This window comes from Pectinophora gossypiella, chromosome 2 (genome assembly GCF_024362695.1).
Source record: "Pectinophora gossypiella chromosome 2, ilPecGoss1.1, whole genome shotgun sequence".
In the NCBI taxonomy this organism is placed as follows: domain Eukaryota; kingdom Metazoa; phylum Arthropoda; class Insecta; order Lepidoptera; family Gelechiidae; genus Pectinophora; species Pectinophora gossypiella.
In genome coordinates, this window is record NC_065405.1 from 5625924 (window position 1) to 5642578 (window position 16655).

The 16655-nt window shown below is 37.8% G+C and overlaps 1 protein-coding gene across 1 annotated transcript; it reads right to left on the minus strand.

Moving 5' to 3' along the window:
• Window positions 1-40: 40 nt before the first annotated feature.
• Window positions 41-9591, minus strand: LOC126373194 (SHC-transforming protein 1). Its single transcript, XM_050019246.1, has 8 exons — window positions 9158-9591; window positions 8941-9011; window positions 7281-7679; window positions 6751-6921; window positions 5698-5798; window positions 4842-5008; window positions 4190-4312; window positions 41-2472 (listed from the first exon to the last, which is right to left on the minus strand). The coding sequence occupies exons 1-8, from the start codon at window positions 9251-9253 to the stop codon at window positions 2338-2340; spliced, it is 1263 nt and encodes a 420-aa protein (XP_049875203.1). The 5' UTR covers window positions 9254-9591; the 3' UTR covers window positions 41-2337.
• Between the last annotated feature and the right edge of the window lie 7064 nt (window positions 9592-16655).

The following is a 16655-nucleotide window of genomic DNA, read 5'->3' on the forward strand; positions in this document are numbered from 1 at the left end:
AGAACCTTCTAGAGATGGCTGATACAATAATACAAATGTCTTTTTCAAATATAATTTATTAATAAAATCACGTATGCACGATTACTACATAATATCGTAACATTTATATATATGAATAAACTATATGTCCAATATTTCAAGATTTTCAACATTTACGTTTGTGCTTACAATAAAATATAACCATGCATTGAACATAATACGAGAATTAACACTATTGGGGAAGACTTAAAGCACTGAAAATGACACAATTAGGTTCAAATTAACTAAAGTGAGTCTAAAATTGTTATTATTTATATTTGAGTCTACAAAACAGTCTTAAAAATAAAGTCGATAAATCTTACATACGATAGAGTTTGTGGTGGTTTATTTACAAATTAAAACTACCTATTTTCACATTTAAGTAAGCCTTTAGCACCTATGTGTTGCGTTTATTTCAGTTACCTAGTATACTAAACCGTACGGAATAGAGAGCGGCTGGTAAATTACTCTAGCAAGATCTTTTGGAATGAAATATTTCAATATTTATTTTATAGTTTGGCGTTGAAAATTGCACAGCAATATACGATCTTATAAATAATCCTTAAGTTATACAGTAAATACTAAGATGCCTTCACGCTATAATATACATTTGGTGAAGACTAGTATTACTAAGACTTCAAATCACATTTCGTATTCACGGTCGTCGATAACGCAAGCCTTTGGTTAGATAATCAATTTAAATCTTTATAAAGATACAAAAAATAGATCTGGAATTGAATAAATGCAAAATATAATATGCAAATTTATTATGGAATACATTTACGAGTGTAAATAAACAATGTCACACGAGGCCACAAGGCTTTATTTTAAACTTGGGTGCACCTTTTAATCACATACCTTTATTATTCTAGAAGATTGCAACACTGATACAAAAGTAAGTGCTTGAATAACTATACATAATTAAATTCAATATTATAATATTACAGTCAATTACATTGTGCATATTGTCTATATTTTACGTCCTACGTTTAAAGGGGGCATAATAGCATTATTATATATTGTAACACTAAAATATAGGCCATACAAGATTTGCTGAATCAATCGATAAATCGACATGGATGTAGGTAAATAAGTGGATTGCTTTTTCATCAACATTCAGAAAGACAGTTCAAGTCCTATGAGTACCTACTATTTTTGCAATCATACGGTTTGAGTAAGGTGATGCAACGTTAATTAGTCTCATACAATACTGCCACAAAAAATAAGTGTCCATAATGAGGCTACGGACTGCAATTGCAAACTGCAAAATTAAATAAATGTTAGCATTCATAAAACTACCAATTATTTATATGTATTTATACAGCCTGGCAACATTCACAAGCACTTTTTCACTGGGTAGGTTAATAAAAATATAACTGGTTGGTCATTGGTCTACTACTACCGTAGATATAGATACAGTGTCATACAAAAAAAACACGCCGAAAACTTGTCACTAACTTAGCTAACACAATGGTCAATTTAATTTATTTAAGAACAAAGAGTCATTTGCAACAAAAGCGACTAACTTTTTATTATAGGCCTGCAGTTTTCTACAGTACAATGTTTTAGCATTTAAATTTTACAGCATTTTATTTAGTTTAGTTGCCAGGCCAATCGCGCACTGCGTACAGTCATGAGCAATATCATGTATCCACTTACAAACCCTGTCGCACTATCATATTTGACATTTAATGAGACTTGCGGTTTAATTTGTCAAAAAAGTTAATGTGACATGGTATCAAAGTGTATACATATTAATACTCGTGACCATACACTTCTTGTCCACAACGCTATTTGGGCAATGGGTAAGTATACAAAGATGTTTGACACCATGATGTAACTATGAAAGTCATGCGAAGAAAAGCAGTGCAGTTAATACTAAAGTATGTGAGTGCGTGCATAAATATTTTTCCCATATAACGAGTTACATGTGGACTCTATTTCCATGGTATAAGAAAACTAGGTATGCTCAATCCTATGACAAGTCGCCATCGAGCTGTCACTGTTGAGCATACCTGTTTTTCGTATACCATGACTATTACAACACTAGGCGTTCTCGCCAATCCCGCGAAGATTTAAAGACTTCCAGACTTCTTTATATGCTTATTGGTGCCTAATCTGGCGGACACAAACTTAGTATTAGTTTGACAGCTCTTAAACTAGTGCCGTCCTTCAATTACAAGTGCAAGAAAGAGATAGCGCTAGTTTCAGTCCCGTTAAATTATTTCTGTGGTTGCCCGTACCGGCACCATGGCCTTGGTAAACGAATCAATCAGTCCGTGCCTACGTGGGCAGCGTGCGGCGGCGCGGCGCTGCGTCTCAGGAGGCGCCGGCGCGCAGCACGGGCTTGCGTAGCAGCAGCGCCGAGTCCGCGGACACTATGGGCAGCTCGTTGGTGCAGTGGTACTTGATGAGGTGCGGCACGCTCTCGAACACGCGGTCTTTGGTTCGGACCTGGAATAGGACACGTCTTTTTTCAAAAAGGCCACATTGAATATGTATCAATTTATTCAAACAATTAAAAACAAAACAAACACGTCTTATAAATAAAACATCTCCTCCAATGCCTCACATCGAGGCAAGGTGCCCAACAGGCTGGCAGCATTACCCCGCTGAATCGCCAGGCTCATTCTCTGACAGAAATAACTACCAGCCCTAGCATCCCCCGAAGCCCCCATAAGACGCATTGAGAAATCCTTAACAAATATTTTTGCTTCTGGACCCCAAGGACCCATCCACATTGAATTAATTCATCTAAAAAAGCAATATTGCTATTTGACATTGCGCACTTTCTTTCACTGCAATATTGCTTTTTAGATACATTGCGATAATGTAACTTTTTTAGACCCCCTGTTGTTGCGCTACTGGCCTCTATTTTCCGCGTTTAGATGCTCAATGGGTCCATTTCGTGCAAGAGGAGTATTTCTTTGTGGAGTTATTAGTAAACTGGTTAATGAAGGAGATGATTAATCCACACTAATATTATAAATACGAAATCACTGTCTGTCTGTTACATTTTGATGTTGACACCGCTGCATCAATTTAGATGCAATTTGGACGTAGGAAAGAACAATGTATAGTTTTTATTCCGAAAATCACCCCCTAAGGAAATGAAAAGAGGATGTAAAAGAACGAGGCGCGAGATAACAGAGACACAGTCGCAAGCGCAAAAACATAATAACTTCGTTGTAATTTTGATAATGGCGTCAAGCAGACACGGTTCACTTTGCGCGTTATAAAATATGCCTATTAGTATGTTCTAAGCGGGAAATATCTCCAGTAAATACGGTAAAATTATTATAAAAATGGTGCGCACTAGATTGCACCTTATCGCTGCACCTATACAAAGTGAAACGTAACGTAAATTAGTATTAGTTATTTGGGTTAATGGCTAACTCAGCCATCCGTTTCCAAACCGAAGGAATCTGCCTTGGCTTATCGACTACTAGCATGCGTACATATTTGAGATAATGAAATGTTTTGTTTCCAAGGAAGTAGTGAATGTAATCCGAGGCAAATCCTGCTAATATTATAAACGCAAAAGTTAGTGTGAGGATGTATGGATGTTTGTTATTCTTTCACGCAAAAAACTACTGAACCGATTTTGATTAAACTCTATCAGAGTAACATAACATAGCATCGCGTGTATCCCCGAAGAGAGAGGTGTATAGTATATACAGTCATGAGAAATATAATGTACCCACTTTAGGACTCTGTCGCACTAACATATTTGACATTTAGTGAGACTTACAGTTCAATTTGTCAAAAAAGTTAATGTGACATGGTACCAAAGTGTATACATATTAATGCTCATGACCGTACATCCACTCTTCGCCAGCTATGTCTCACTCACTCAGGGGGCGAGATAACATAATCCCCATACAGATATATAGGCTAAAACATAGAGAATAGAGTAATAAATACATAGGCTATAATTTATAAAGATACGTACGGTCACGAGCATTAATATGTATATACTTTGGTACCATGTCGCATTAACTTTTTTGACAAATGAAACCGTAAGTCTCGTTAAATGTCAAATATGATAGTGCGACAGGGTTCTAAAGTGGGTACATGATATTGCTCATGACTGTACGTATACGAAGTCGCGGGCGGCCGCTAGTTGACAATGCACTTTACACGACAAAAAAGAAAGACTTAATTTACTGACCACTCCATTAGGGTCGACGAGCAGTAGATGTTTGTGCACGCCGCGACGAGCGCCCGTCAGCACGAACTGCCCGGGGCAGGCAGCTGACTCCCGCACCAGGAACTCTCCGTCCTCTGCCACCAACTGGGGAATACCAATGAGAAATTTAATAAATGGGATAAAAAGTTAAACTAAGTTGTATCATCTCTAATCCTGATTGGGAGTAATGAAAAAAACATAAAATATCTTATGGGTGAATATCAAAATGTGCCAAGTTTGGTGGCGAACTTTCGTAAGAGATAGTCCTAGCTACGAAGAACAAGTTACCTCGTAGCTAGAACTATCCTGTTTCATGTCGGAACCCAATTTTTCACGAAAACATAATATGAAAGTTCGCAACCAAACTTGGCACATTTTGATATTCACCCTTATCGTCACTGGAAAGGCAAAATTACGTAAGCGCCAAAAGGCCATTTCGAGAAAAAGTTGTTTACTCATTTATATTATGCAATTTAGATTTTCCCGGTTAATGGCAATGGGCTCGCCATTACATGAGACTTAAACATAGCTATCGGAGTGGGTTTATATAACTATACTATACACTTGACTACCCTTTCGGGGATACAGGTGGTATGCTGTTATATTGTTTAATTACGATGTCTATATAATCTACCTTCTCAGCCGTCGTTCTAGAGATAGGCCCGTGGAACCAGGGCTCGCGCGCCAAAAGGGCAGCCTGAGCTTTAGCTGAGAGGGGCTCCGCCTCGGCCGGCGATGACGCTGATGCCGTTGACGACGACGCGGCCGACGATGACGTCACCGGCGTCGCTGTGAACGGCTCTGCAATAATTCAAATATATAAAAAATGAAAAGAATGTAATATGATAGTTTAAGTATTGATGTTTATTTATTGTAACAATTATACTGTGTATTATAACAAATTATATACTCGTAAGTGTATCTATCTTCATATTTTAATTTTTATGTGTACATGTATTCCCACGCTGCACTATCCCACTATATTAGTATAATATTAAATATCTCCTATATAAAGGTTGCCTGAATTAGATTTCTACTTAGCAATAAGGCCGCCTATTGTACCCCTTATGCAATAAAGGATTTGTTATGTTAAGAATGCTTGCTATGTTATTTAAACAAATTTCGAGAATCTCTTAGATTTGGCACTTTTTTTTATTAAAATATAGGTTTGTGTTTGTCCACAATCTCACACGACGGTAAGTGAAGTGGCCTACATTATTACACGCATGTAACTGCATATTCCCTAGTAAATTTACGTAGTAAATGCGTATTCTCTCTAGTTTTGAGGAACAGTGCATATTAGGCAGGGAGAAATGCAGTGGGGCGGGCGATATACATATTATGCTGACGACCCTTTCATTTGTATTTGTACCAGAAACTAAAAAGGTGATTAATTGGACTGCTCGCACTCATTAAAACAATATTTTATTTCAACGAACTAACCACATCAACTACTGTGATCAAAGTAGATATCGAGTGTAGTCACTTACGCATATCGAAGATGTCTGTGTGATGGTTAGGCAGCAGCGCAGTCGGGGGTGTCCGCGGCGGTGGTGTCTGGTTCACGTAGTGTCTCACGCTCTCTTCGCACCTGGATACCATTTACAAATTTTGGATCATCATCATCATTAATTTAAGAGCCACACTCTTGTCGGTGTAGCATTCTCCATTCTTGTCCAATCAAAGACCAATTCTTTGACTTCTATTTGGACGTGTATCATCATCCCTCTAGCATTATTCCGTTTATCACAGGATCCGCTTACCCAACCTGACGATTTGACAGGTCCGGTTTTTTACAGACTGCCTGTCGGACCTACCAACCCGCGAAGGGAAAACCAGCCCAATACAGGTTAGGTCACATACATCCGAAAATGCATTTCTCGGGAATGTGTTTCCTCACGATGTTTTCCTTCACCGCTGACCACATGATAATATAATCATTTATGATTCAAACATGAATTCGAAAACAAATTCGACTAGGTTTTGGCCTGTGCTGGATTGCTGCCACCTCAAAGTGCGAGCCAAGCGGTCTACCAACTGGGATACCACAGCTCAGTTTATTTGGATGTGAATACTCTCACAAAAATATTCCACTGTCATTACGATTATGTCCTAACTACAATATTATCGTTTCAGTTGATTAAGACTTATACAATAAGATGCACGGCCAGCTTATATCTTATGACACGCTGTACTGAAATAAGCATATTCAGCAGCAAGCGTGATTTGGTTCTTTGCTCTATAGGTGACGATGGTTTACTAATTTAACGAGAACATGTGTTACAACGTGAAATTGTCCCAGGCTAACGACATTATTTATATATTTGGGGGTAACAACATCACCTTAGAGTTAAAGAGTTACATTAATAATGTACTTAGTTAAGAGACTTTTTGTAATTATTTCTTTTTATTTTGGTGCAATAAAGTGTATTTGTATTGTATTGTATTGTACTTATGTGGCCTATAACTTCTTTATAGGTACGTAGTATTAACTATTTATTTACTTTATTTTCATTATGAAGCTGTTAACCAGTTATACATACGAGGATATGGGCGCGAGGGCGTGCAGCGGCGGCGGCGGGTGCTTGTGCGGTGCGGGCTCGGGCGGCATCTTGTCCGGCATGTCGTTGTAGTACTCGCGATCCTCCAAACCAGCGCCCGACACACCGCCCCCACCCCCGCCGCACAGCGCGCGGGACCCGTTTATATTTACACTGAAAGGGGTTAACAGCGTGTTAATAACCAAATTGGAGAAGTATAGAAGTTTGTCTATCTTGACAGCCTAACCAAAATAGTGACTAACATTATGTGTTTAATTTTGATAAGGTGACCTAAAAGAGCAGCAGGTGAACAGATTAACACACTGGTATTTTAAAAGATAATATTTCTAAACTTAGATTATTCTGAGCCACATGAAATAGGTATTTAATAAAAAATGTCCAAAAAACAGCATTATGATCTCACTGACCACTGCACAGTCACCTTTTCACAGAAGTGATAATTGATGACTTCATTCATGTAAAGGAAAAATATACTTTCGCTGACTAAAAGCAAACAATAAGCAAATACTTACGAGGAAGGTTTTGTGAGAAATTCTTTGAACCGCAGCTCGAAGGCTTGACCAATAGTGGCGATGACGTCTTGTGCCAGTCTGCCTCCACATTCGAGGACGTAGCACGCTCGCCACTCAGCCGGTGGCGCGGATTTGGCCACATATGCTACGAAGTCTAAGGAATCTGCATCACCGCCAGATGCGAATGACACTCGTGGCATGTCATGCCTTGCCACTGTTTCTCCGCCCTCTAAAGCGGCTAATGTGATAGCTCGTGAGGAAACAGTCAGTGCTACGTTGGAGCCTGAGTGAGCCATTCTAGGCTTGGCTGCGAGAGCGCTCGCCGCCGCCTGGCTAACACGACGTTTCTTGTCCGCTGACCGAAGACCGGCCGCAGCACACACTCTTGCAATGCATTCTCTGTAAAAGTTTATTCAAACAATTAAAAATATGGAGAATATTTTTGTAAAATATGATGTATTACGGATGTAAAAACAATTCCTGGATAATGATCTATGCCACCACAAGTTCCCACTCAAAAATAATAACATTACAAAATAATATGTTCACTTTCATAGAATAAAAAATCTCAGCATTTTTGTAAGCAAACAAAATTTATCCAAAAAATAATTATGCAACTGTTTTCATTGATCACAGTGAGAGAATCTACTAAAATATCTTTTACATAAAAATACAATATTATGAAAACAGTTTACGGCTGCATTATACCTAGTTCACAGAATAGTGAATTCTATCACAATGCCTTATACAATATAATGACTATTGTTGATTGTTCAACATGCATTGTATTTTCAGACAGCCTATCTGTTATGTGATCATTTTAATTGTTAAATACTTAGATCCTAGACAAAATATGCTAGTGTTTAATGAGTTTGTTTTGTCTAGTTCACACAGTTGTCTGCTCAATATTTATTATCTAAAAATGGTAAAAAAAATATAGAAGATTTTGTGTTCAAACATCCTTAATAAAAAAAAAAAACAACACAAGCAAAGATTTAAAGTTCGCAAAGTGAGTAAGCACCTGAAATAGATTAATATCACAGTTTCAGTGTTAAATGCATTAACTTAGGCACTGTCCTAATTCACACCCTTAAAGTCTTGCACACATAATTCCTATCAAAAAAGATGAGCCTCAAAGTATCAGAAAACCACTTGAAAACACTTGTATCAGTGTCAATATACACAGTTCATCATATTATTATTATCCAGGACAATTTATTTGAGATTTACAGCAACTCTACATTTCTGACGGAATAGGGTAATCATATTTTAAATTCTAAAGTAAAAGTATTTTTCTTAATAACAAATAATTTCATACCTATATTAGAACTATTTAGGGGAACACAATGTAGAACAGGTCTATGAATCAGTCAACAAAATAAACAGAACTTTCTTTTAAATGACAAACACAAGTTCTAAATGAAATCTAAAAGTAAGTTTTATTTTTCTTCCTCATAACAATATAAGCAGGAAATGAATGCTTTAGTACTACAACTTTAATTGATTTACTATAAGTATCTAAAACTGAATAATAGAAATTGAATCTTAAGAGTGGTAAACCATTGTCTGTAAGACAAAAGACCCATTGACAGAGAAGATTATGGCACTGATTTACATATTATAAATATGTAGTTTGTGTCTATTCAAAATTGATACTTACTTAGCTACTTGGGATCTTGTTTCAAAGTCCAATTTCTTCATCGATGTCAGAACCTCCATGCAGCCAATATACTGCAAAGAAAGTAAAAGATTTAAGATAACAAGCATTCCTTTTCTTTTTTGATAACAAGCATTTCTTTTCTTTTTTGCTGAGCACATTTGCATGTGTGTGGGCTTCCTGTAAGCTGATTATGGGGAGGAATATGTAGGATGCTTACTCGGACCGCGTACGTGATGCCGTCACTGGCCAGGACAGAGTCCGGGTGCAGCCATCCCCGCGCCGGTTTCGCCACGAACGAACTGTTCTCCGCCATCTCGCAACGCTGACCACACGCAGACTCCTCGACACACTGCCACACGATATTCTTCACACTTCACTTACTCTCAGTTATGTTAAATGCGCTTTCATTGTGATTCAAATCATTAATTCACCAACGCCGTATGTCGACGGAAAACACTACACCAAGAAGATACGCCCCCACTGCGCGCCGCAAGTAAGTGCCCCGCTTCCTGCAGCTATAAATCTTTCAAATACCGCGTTACCGAGTAAAAGTGCAACAAAATCGTGTGAATACAACACGAGAAATACAATAACAGAAATTATTTCACAAAAAGTTACGATTCACAACTTTTTTTGACAGACAACTGACGGAATGACGCACCATAGACTAAAAGTACTACAGAGTATAAATTCCACGAGAATAAATTATGTAGCGACATCTGTTGGAGACTAGCATTATGAGTAAGCACTGGCTGAAACGGGTGGTAAAAATATTGAAAAAAGCCATATTGTATTTTATGAAACATTTAATTATTATTTTTAATACAATTAAATGGCCTTAAACGTAGATTATACAGCAATTTCAGCTAGTTTTATTGTAAAGTTCTATCAAGAGCTCTATTGTACCAAATAGATTTCATAGCATAAGTATTTAATTTAATAATATGATATAAGTTTCAAAATACAGAATTAACTAGGTATATCATTATTTTAAGCATAAATAAAAAAGCCACAGACAGATGGTAACTTCATTTATTGTATTATAAAGCCGCGTTTATACAGGAGCGTTAAGTGAGCGGCGCGTGATGCGGGTCGTGCAGCGGACAATTCACGCGTTACGATAATGTGTTTAGCCGCGTCAATTGGAAACGTGTCCTGTCTCGGTTTTCAAATTTGATATTTTATTTTTACATAGTTGTTGCTACGTACCAATGTACAAAAGTAAGTGTAAGTACCATATCGGTACGTATGCTGACAAAGACGTGGCGTAGGTGACAAATTTACGTAGATAAGGTTGAGTATTATAAATTCAGTTGTGTTGTGACTTACGAGTATGTTCTTCAACTTCTACTTACAGTAGACTTGAGCGGACTACGAAATAAATATCGCCTATATTTATAAGTCAGTAATGCAGTTCGCACTGCTCTACTTTGCGCCTAAAAAAGTTGTAATCAGGACATGTTTTCAACATTGTATCACAAAAAAGTGTTCATATCGTCCTGTAACCCATTTCTGCTTGCTGTACACTTTTGTTTCCGTCACGTATTGCTTACAAAGAAACTGATCACCATCAAACATTCAAGGTTGTTGTATAAACGACGTGTCGGAGCAGCGCTAGTGCCACATACCTAAATAGGGGCTCACTTAGGAACATATAACTTGTGTTTTTTTTTGTGCATGAACTGAAAAGTAACTACTAACTAAGTATGAAGAAAAAGAATCACTAACCCGAGCGTGTATTTATTTATTTAAAAAAACATAAAAATCTTATTTTCTTACATCGTCTGTGTGCTCCCCATTTGTCCGGCCAAGTAGTTAATGCTGTCTGCGGCAAGTCTACAATAAGTCACGCCAAAAAAAGTGTTTGTGTTACGTGGATTTCCAATCCCAGCAACAACAACAGGGTTATTATTGAACCGCCAAGGGCCCTTGTATGGTTCTTGTAACGAGTAACGACTACGTACCTATTTACTACATAAAAATACAACAACACTTAACACATCCATCATCCATCACTCGTGAACTCTATCATTAGATTAGTTTATTGGAAGCTATGTATGCCTTTTACAGACGATTTAAACGGCACTCTTTACGTGGCTAAGTATTAGTAACATGGACCTTAAAACATAAATAATTATGTACTTAAGTATAAGTATCATCAAGGATTAATCAACAAATTACCTTTTGACATTCAAAAACTGTCGAGGAATGAATTCCAGAAAGAATTGTATAAATTGATTTTGGCTCAAAATTATGACAAAATTAAAGATTTTATCGATTCTTGTCAATTTTTGAAATAACCATATGGTCATGTCAATGCCAAGAAAAAAAAAACTTAAGTAAATAGTTACATGTTTTCTTGGCATTGTGTTTGACAAAACAAAAAATAACAATAAATATACATATTCAAATTTTACAAAATTTCTTCTTTTCATGTCTTTAAAATAAAATAAATAAAAATAAAATAATTTTTATTACGGGTAACTTGGACCCAGGTTTTCGATGCCTTTGGTTTTGGTTTCATACAAGAACCCGGCTCCAGGGGTTTAGAGTCATCTTCTCTGCCCTCCACTGGGGCAAATCCTGTTGGCCGCGCCCTTGCCACGGGGACGGGCGCCTCTTAATTTAGAAGGCTGGAGTGTAATGGTGGTTGAGTGCAGATAGGGACCCAGACCTACGGGGTATAATGTAGAACCCTTGTCCAGGGATACGGGTAAAGACCACTATGGTTGCAGAGGCGGAGATGGGAGCCATCGGTATAGCAATGCAGGACGGAAGGGGCAAGTCACAGGGATTGTAACCTGGAACTTGAGAGAGGGCAGCAGTAGGTAACTGTTAGTACTATTCCCTAAAAAGTAGCATAGAGAATGCTACACCGACAAGAGCGTGCCTCTTAAATTAGTGATGATAGAACGGCAAGTCTCTGCTCCCCACCAGCGGCTGAGCTAGGTTTACCTCACCCCCCTCGGTTTTAATCTTCAATCATATAGCGTTAGGTGTTTTGTGTGAAGCGGGGGTGTGTCATGGGTAGAACTCTATACTTCTTAAATAAACTCGGATAATTTACGTAGCTTGATAACAGGATGAAAACCTCAGTGGTCTCCTGTGATAGGTAGGTTATAGGGGTTGGGTATCGTCTGTCTCAAGATACTTTTTAGAGGGTGCGGAATTGCCGATAGACGTGATTGATGGGAGTTCCGGAAGGCAGTGCTTTAATTTTTGGGTGAGATATAATCGCCCGAGGCGTCTGAGAGCTGCTTTATCAAGGGGCGGCGTAATATTGAGAGCCTTTCAAAATGTCTCATTTAACAGGATTTTGTTATTTGATACGTATTCGGAATGCGCTAGGAGTTAAAGATGTAAAGTCCTTTATTTCCTTCAGTATTGTTTCACTGTGTTATGAGACGCTATACAACAGAATAATATCAAATTATATTAAGAACTAAACCGCCTTACCAATAAAAAATAAACAACTCGTGAACATGTTTTAGTATTTGATAATCCGTGATACTTAAATACATGCAAAAACTTGCAAGTAGTCTTTTGCCGAGTTTTGGCTCACTAATCACACACAACACAAAAGAGCAATATGTACATAGAGTAGGAATTGGTAAAGGTACTTACTTACTGCTATCAACTGTGTTTTGATTTGTGACTCTCAAACCTGGTATTCTATTTAAAAACTTGGTTCATAAATTATTAGTAGATTGATCAGGAGTCCCGAAAATGAAAATAAGTTTGTTGGACTATAAAACAGCGTAAACAAGTTTCCGGCGTCGTCCCGGAGCTCCAATTTGGCTCCAGATAGAGCAATTTTCAATTTAAAAATTTACAGCACAATATGCAAAAGTTGTCGCGTAATTTACGAGTGGGAACAAAGTGAAAAAGGTCACGGCGTGTTGTTTAACATTGTACATGAATAACAAAGTTTCGTCGTTTAGGCCTGGCCCGCGGTGTGGGTGACCGTTTATTTTTATTGTCCAAATCTACCCCCGGACATTAACGTAATACCCGCAACGAAAGTTGAACTACGACATTGGCTGGCTGTTCGCTGAAATTGCTTTTATTAAAAGATCTTTAGAATTAGAACTATATACGGTACTTACGTATAGGAAAGTGAAAATAGTTGTAAAATAATTAAAGATTCGTTTAAGTACTTGTCATAAAGCACCCACCTACCTATCTGTGAAACCGCATGTCAACATAGTTATGAACAGAAGGACGCACTAAAAAGAACCCCTAAAATCCTTGGTTAAATTTCCCGAAAAATTGAGTCAGTATTCAAAATAAACAGATTATAATCTGTGAAGACGCGCCACTGCCGCCGGCAGCTTTCGTAGCGGCGTAGCGCGTAGCTCTGTAGCGTCGTAGCGGACGTCGCGCGTGCGTGCGTTAGTCGGTGAGCGCCGCGCGACGCGTCAACACGCGGCATGCGTCGTTATACCGCCCGGCGCCTGCTACACACGACCACTCACCACCGCGCGCCCCTGTAAGTAAACAAATCATTATTTACTACAAAATACCATAGAAACGAACTAAAGTTTTGAAGTTATCATTCAGAAGTGCGTTTTTAACATTTCGGAAGCTGTGATTTCCGCATCTCCGCACGTGGATCCATACCCGGCGCTTGCCTGCTCTTCCCGTCGCAATGTAACAAATGAGCGGTTCGTTCGATAGCCCACTGCCCCTGTGAGAGGTTTCTAAGTGAGCCCTTCTGAAGGATTGTGCTTGTGCTGAATTCAGATTAATTTGTATTGAATGTGGAGCGATCGTGATGCCGTTTACAGGCGGTGAGTGCTGTTTGTGTGGATTTTATAGAGGTTAATCGTTTTATTACGTTTTGTTGATAGTTTTGCAGTTGGTTGTGTGCATTACGTGTTCCTTTATGACCGACTTGCAATCAGGCTCCATAAAGTGCTTAACGAGAAAGAAAATGGTACCTACGGTTTTTCTTTGCGGAAATGTTGTACTTACTTAGATGTTACTACGACTGAACTCTCTAAACATGAACTGAACTGTCTTAACCACGTGACAAAATTTAAAATGGAGACGTTAATTTAAAATATGTTCATGTAAACAGCGGTTCAAAAGCCCCAAACTAAATACACCGTGCAGTAAGTATCGTGCATGCGGTATTATGTGAGCAAATTCCAGCGTGTTCGCAATTAAGCTAAGTACACACGTATACTGTTCATTTGAGTCTGTCGCCGCCTTCGTTGCCCGTCGCCGCCTGTAGTTGCTCGTAGTTGCCCGTCGCTCGCTACAATTGCCGTCGTCTGGCGTGCGTTTTCTTTTTACTGCACAATCTGCAGCCCGGCTGAAAGCCCCGCAATTAGCCCCGGACCGCGCCATTGCGTCTTAGTATTCAGCCTGCAGCTTAACAAGAATTCTATCCAAAGAAGTCTGAACAGTTCAAAAGCATTTGAATAATGAGGCGAATTCCGCCGGAATAGATTTTGAACTGTAATTGTTTGAAATAGTTCGTCTTAATGATGTAAAGTAACATAGTCAGTGTACGTACCAAAGCAGAACAGATCATACTTCCTTGCCTGTACATTTAAACACATAAGATTTAATGTTCATTATAAACATCTTAAGACTTCAATACTTATTACTGCTATTGAATGAACTTGCAGGCTCTAACTTTCCTAAAAAAGATTACAGGAGTGTGTAATGCTTCTTTACAACATCAACAATACAGTAAAAATGAATGTTCTTCCTAGTCTGAAATACGAGTAAAGAGCAGCTATTGCACATAAAAACTAAGGTTTATTTGCTCATCTGAAGAAAAGCTTCCAAAGAGGTTTATTGTAATGCATTATAAACTATTAATTTATAAACTTCTTGCAAATCTGCATAGGCCCTGTTAGTTTTATAAAATATTCAGTGATTCAGCCCGCAGCAACTTTGCAACTTTGAACGCTGATAAAACAGACATTATATTTTCGTTAAAGTCCAACTAAACATCGTTTAGGTATAAATAACTCGCGGCTTAGCATTTGTTTCCTGAAAGTGCCATTCAAGCAATTGAACTCAAGGGTTCCGTAATATGTTGCGGTTCTAATAGCACGCAGCAGAGATTTATGGTAACCTTTGATTCTGTAGAATAGATCGGCGAATTACCGCGTATTTTGGCGAATCCGATAGAGCTGTAAAAATGTATAACGAGGAATACCTCTTTTACCTTTGTTCGTTAATATTTACTGCCAGTAATAACGGTTATGTAGGTTCTTTTCTACGATTCAGTTTTAGTATCTATAAAATTGTGCCTTAACCTGATTTCAAGTTACATTGTGTTTGCTTTTATGCCCCGGTCTAATTACTGTTTTTTGTTCTCCAAAATATATTATGTACGTCTAAAAATCAACTGAAATTACCGGAATAAGCTTTTATGTGCGCTTCACTTAATTTTAGTGTCGGATTAACTCGACTGTCGGTGTAATCCGAGGCTTAAAACTTTGAGAGCGAAATCAGAGAGCCTTTAGAGAGAATCTGGAATAAAGAGATTATAGTTACCAGTATCTACATCTATATGGTCCATTTAATGAACGTAGGTAGAGACGAGTAATCGAATTATGGCCTGGCCACCCTCAGATCAGCGCCATACTTTATTTAAACATACCTGCAAATGTACTTTAAAAGTAAAAGCATTGGAGTTTGTGAATTCGAACGCTCCCCGTAAATATATTCCTACGAGAGGAGGTTTAAAAATGTAAAGTCTCCTTATTGAGCCCGAACGGACTCTCAACCACATAGCGTTTTCAGGTTTTAAATTTTATGTTACATGAGGAACGAGGCAAGGATTTTTTTGAAAATTCCTTATGTATTGCCTTCTTCTCATGTTATAGAAGTTTTAAACATGTATGTGATCGGAATTTCGGGCGCTTCAACTTCATACGTCAATAAAGAGAGTGGCTGATAGTTATTTCTGAGGATTTTGTATCTTTATCCATCGTAATTGGCATGCCAGGCGTGAGTTTGTCATGTAAGTTTACAGTAATTAAGAGCATGTGTTCCTAATTACATACAAACAGGTACACAAACTGTGACTTTCACATTTCCATCTTGATTATATGATTAATGTTGGGATTAACGCAATTATGTTGACGGAGGGGAACTCGATTCATCTTTATCTCGGAGCCCGTGATAATTTGTAGAGCTCGGAGCTCCGACCCGTGACGCAACGATAATTAATTACACCCGAAAAGTATGTAATAAGAGAAAATGGGACAATATGTCCAGAAAAATTGATGAACAGGCGTGACAGTGTGGAAATGATGACGGTGTTTATGGTTGAAAAAACGCGGCGCTATAAATGGTTAGTGTCAATTATTATTGTAGAAAATAACTATATTTGTTGTTAGTTTGGCATACTTACAATACAAGAAATAAACATAAAATTGCTATTCAAAATTCTAGATTAAGTAAATTAAATTCATCTTTTTTGGGGTTATGTATACGTTTTTACAATAAAATACCAGATAATATTTTGAATTTGTCAGAAAATAAATTTAAAGCTCACGTGAAGCTTACTTTATGTAAAAAAGCTTATTATAAGATTAATGACTACCTAAATGATAAAAATGTCTGGTATTGAATGTGTTCCTCTAGTTATTAAATAACTTGTAATGTATATCCTCATTGGTTTTTAAAAGATGTGTTGCTGTTGCAGTTTCTTGTCATTTCTTCTCCTCAGCCATAACACCTTGCGAAAT